At 46.7% G+C, this 4,387-nt stretch overlaps 1 protein-coding gene across 1 annotated transcript; it reads left to right on the forward strand.

The window, feature by feature from the left end:
- Positions 1 to 1,554: 1,554 nt before the first annotated feature.
- Positions 1,555 to 2,868, forward strand: LOC311043924 (UBX domain-containing protein 6-like; the record flags this gene model as incomplete). Its single annotated transcript, XM_084055348.1, has 1 exon — positions 1,555 to 2,868. The coding sequence occupies one exon, from the start codon at positions 1,555 to 1,557 to the stop codon at positions 2,866 to 2,868; it is 1,314 nt and encodes a 437-aa protein (XP_083911474.1).
- Between the last annotated feature and the right edge of the window lie 1,519 nt (positions 2,869 to 4,387).

The following is a 4,387-nucleotide window of genomic DNA, read 5'->3' on the forward strand; positions in this document are numbered from 1 at the left end:
ATAGTAGAATAATAATAAATATAGTATCATTCTTATTATTTGATATTATTCTCATTTTATTGTTATTGTTGTCTCCGCCAGGAGAGTTTGTTTTCACTTTCCGTCAGCCAAGCAAACATTGGTCGAGCCTCACGTGACACTTGACAATACGGTGAAATAGTGTGATCTGATTGGCTAGTGACATATAACGGGCTATAAATACATGTGTCACTTTGAAAGAGTCTTTGCCTCTTTCAAAGTGAGGTAAGACAGGAATAATCACGAAATGGCTGAGAAATGGCGGATACTGTAACAATTGGATAGGACACTTACACAGACAGGATGGATAGGACACTTACACAGACAGGACGGATAGGACACTTATACAGACAGGACGGATAGGACACTTATACAGACAGGACGGATAGGACACGGATAGGACACTTGTGTCATGTTACTATGACACAGTAACATGTTCTAATTAGAACATAAGAATTAGAACATTCCCAACATTCCCAACACAAGTCTGCTGGCGGAGACTTGTGCTCCGAGGAGCACTTTTTCTAGTTATTATTAATATATATTAGTATTGACAGCTACTTGTCAGAGCTTGGAGGAAAGTCTATGATGTCAACCTATGATGCCATATTGATGACATCAGGGATCTCCATACAGTATATGGGCATAAATGGGATAGACAGACAGACAAACAGACAATATGGAGAATCTCCATATTTGTTTCCAAACCTATAGGCCAGGGCGAGGGTATTGCAAGTGGGACCCCAAATAATTGGCAAGACATTTTATATTTACGTATATATAAATGATCTTGTTATATACTGTACATAGCAACAAGAACCCCAAAAGGGGCTCCCGGCTTGAAAGGTACATAATGGGGTTCCAGGTCTAAATGGGTTAGGGACAATATCAGACACCGGAACCAAGGATGGGTGTTTTCAATGAATCTATCATGGTTAAAATGGAGTTTGAAGTTACAATGGCTTTGTATAGGAAGGGGGCGTGTGTGTCTGAATCAAGCAACTTAAAAACTGTCTGGGCCCGGGTGCTCACGGAAGCCTGAGTAGACCCCAAACATGTTTGAGTTCAAAGTTCAATTATGATAATTTTGGGGGGTCCCCAGTTTAAATATGATTATTTTTGGGGGTCACAGCGTGAAAAGGTTGAGAACCACTGCTATAGATAACTCTGGACAACTGCCTTCCCGACCAACTTCCCACTCGGCACTAGCCTGGTTCCAGACGAATCTGCCATTCCAAAAAAAGCCTTCTATTGGAGAGTAACGTCAATGAGGGGGCAGAAACAGCGCCAGTCACGTGGCTCATGTAAACTCGAAATAGTGACTAACACTCATAGACTGGCCTGATGAAGTGAACGGAGGTGACGCAACTCTCCTTAAATGGCTCTGCTGTGTGCATGTCTGGAGGCTAGAGGCAACGGTTTAGTTTGTGTGTGACGTCATACCAGAGGATATATAATGGGGTTTACTAGGACGAGCTAGACTAAATCTAAGAATCCTTCGCAGAGACTGCTGTTGCTGTCAACGTAAAGCGAAGAATGACGAGGTCAAAGGATAAGAGAGCGGAGAGGAGAGAGAGAAGGGAGCGGGAGAGGGAGAATTTGGAGGATCCGGTCCCGCGCCGGACTATAACCGCATTTGACGGTCCTGGTAAGAAACTCTCAGACACCGCCAGCCCAACGGCTGAAGAGGACGCAAGGACGGCGGCAGGAGCGGCGGCGCTGGCCAGGATTGGACATCAACAATGTTCAACGGTCCACAGCAGGAACCAGGTGAAAAGAGAACTGGAACTGGCAGAGGCTGCTGGTGCATTGGATGAAAAGGACAAGACAGCAGCAGCAATAGCAGAGGAGGGATCCCAAGTACCAGTGGAGGAGGTTTCTTCTCTCTCTCTGCGCTTCACCTGTCCACTGACTGGAGCCACCTTAACTAAAAGCGACAGAGAATCACGCCTCAAAGAGGCCATTCTCAAGAGGTTCGAGCAAGACCCGGTGGAGGCTTCTGTCTTGATGGTGCACACCTTCAACAGAGACCGAGACAGAGTGAAGGCTGCCGTGGACACCATAAGCAAGTATGTCGACAACGCGTGCAGGCAGCCTGCGGAAGAGAAGTACAGGAAAATCAAAGTCAGCAACAAGGTCTTCCAGGAGAAGGTGCACCGCGTTGAGGGGAGTAGAGAGTTTCTGCAGGCCTTGGGCTTTCAGAGCACCAGGATCCCCGTGGAGGGAGAAGAGGAGGACGAGGAGTTCCTGGTGTTACCGGAGCAGAGTGCCGACGCCCTGAAGCTGATGATGGAGAGGGTGCGTCGCCTCCAGGGAGGGGATCCGCTCAGAGCTCAGCTGGACAGAAGGCCCCAGGCCTTCAGAGCCTCCATCAACGCAGGATACTTCAAGCTGTCGCCCGAGTTCGACAACCGGACGGCGGAGGAGCTCAAGAGAGAGCAGGAGGAGGGGAGCGAGCTGATGTGTAAGATCGGCATGCTGCGTACGAAGGCGATGAGAGAGAAGCAGAGTGCGAGAAGGAGATACTATTACACCGTGCTGAGGATCAGGCTACCCGATGGAAGCCTGCTGCAAGGGACCTTCTATGCCTGCGACCGGATGCCGGCGCTGTTCGGCTTCGTGCGGGAGTCACTGGCGGACGGCTGGCAGCCCTTCGAGCTCGTCGCTCCCGGAGCTCTCAAGCTACAGGAGTCTGAAGACGTCACCCTCGCTGAGTGTAACCTGGTCCCCACAGCTCTTCTGACGTTTAAATTGGATCCAGGCATGCAGGCGGACATCGCAGGTGCCGCCGGGAAAAGCCCTGCCCTTCTCAAACCCCAGCTACTGGACAGCATTCAGACCCTTGACTAGCTTGTGAGCAGAACTCCAGTGGTGGATAAAGCGTACTCAACCCTGAGTCAAAGTATAGATACTGCTGGTATATGGTAAATATTACTCAACTACAAGTGAAAGATTGTACTTACAGTTAAAATAGAAGTATGTGCTTTTAAAAAAGTCTGTCTGTCTGTAGTCTCGAGAACCATCCGACCGACCGACTTCAAACTCGTGTGTGTGTGTGTGTGTGTGTGACTTCAATTTCATGGTGATATCAGAACCACCAATCCAACCAATATGCCATATTAAGGACATATACTGATGACCTTAGAGTACTCATTCATACAGTATGACCGTAAAAGGGACACGGGCAGACAGGGGAAAAAAATGAAGTAAAGTGGTTAATAATGAATTTGGTTAAAGAAGAAGTCTCTTGGTGTAGATCTAAAATCTGATTAATCTGCCAAATAAAATGCAAATAAATAAAATAAACTACCTGAATTCCTAGGTTAAATGTGAAAGCTAGGTGGAAAACCAGTGCTTGAACACTGGTTTTCAATGTCGGGGCCCGTAATGGTTCTGTAACTCCAAGAGTGCACAGACCCCCCCAGGGGTCCTTGAGGGGGTTTCTATGGGGTTGCCAACTATATGATTGATATGTAGGAACCAAACGGACCCTTACATGTCTGTAACTCCGACAGGGTCCATTTGGTTCTATTTGTACACTCTCAAGAGTTAAGCAAGAAAAAAGGTATCAAATGGGGGGCCTGATGCAGATCAAACTGGGGGTCCTTGAAATTGAAAATCACTGATCTAAACTATATACTCCTATTGTCGCAGTCAGATGGAAACCTTCTATATCTAAACCAGTTTCCTTTTATAATCCTGATTAGACACTCTTGGTGAAGGTCCAGAGGGACTGAAAAGTCCAAATATGGAGTGTGTTGTCTAACCTTAATGTGTCCATGTCATCATGGCCATGGGCAAATAGGCGCTTGGGTGGCACCTGCCAGCAAGGGAGTGTGGGGCGGGAGGAGTAGTACGAAGGCCCTACGTCCTCCCGGTGGGGGCTCCTCACTGGCAGTAGGATACAACAGCAGTGACAACACAGAAATGTGCGTGGGGAGGAATTAATTGGCATGACGGCTACATTGGGGAGAAAAAGGGGGTAAAAAATAACTGGTTACTAAAAATCAAAATAAATAAAAAACAATTGCATGTTAAACGTTCTAATTAATCCTGTATAGATTGCTTAAATCATTACTGTACAACTATGTATGTATGTATATGCAATTATACTAACTAGAGGCCCGAACAGCTACGTTGCACGGCCGATCTGACTGATATGCCCATGTATGGAGATCTCTGTATCTGTCAGTCCGTGTCCCTTTTATGGGCATATATGGAGATCCATGATACCATCAGTATGCCCATATATGGGCATGTAGACTTTTGTGGCCATATGGGGCTGATTGATTTGTCAGGGCCTGATGGCATTGAGGTTAGAAAACACACATCATGGTGACATTAATATAGGAAGATGTGTAGAAATATT

This window comes from Gymnoscopelus microlampas, assembly GCF_963454915.1.
Source record: "Gymnoscopelus microlampas genome assembly, chromosome: 4".
Lineage (NCBI taxonomy): Eukaryota > Metazoa > Chordata > Actinopteri > Myctophiformes > Myctophidae > Gymnoscopelus > Gymnoscopelus microlampas.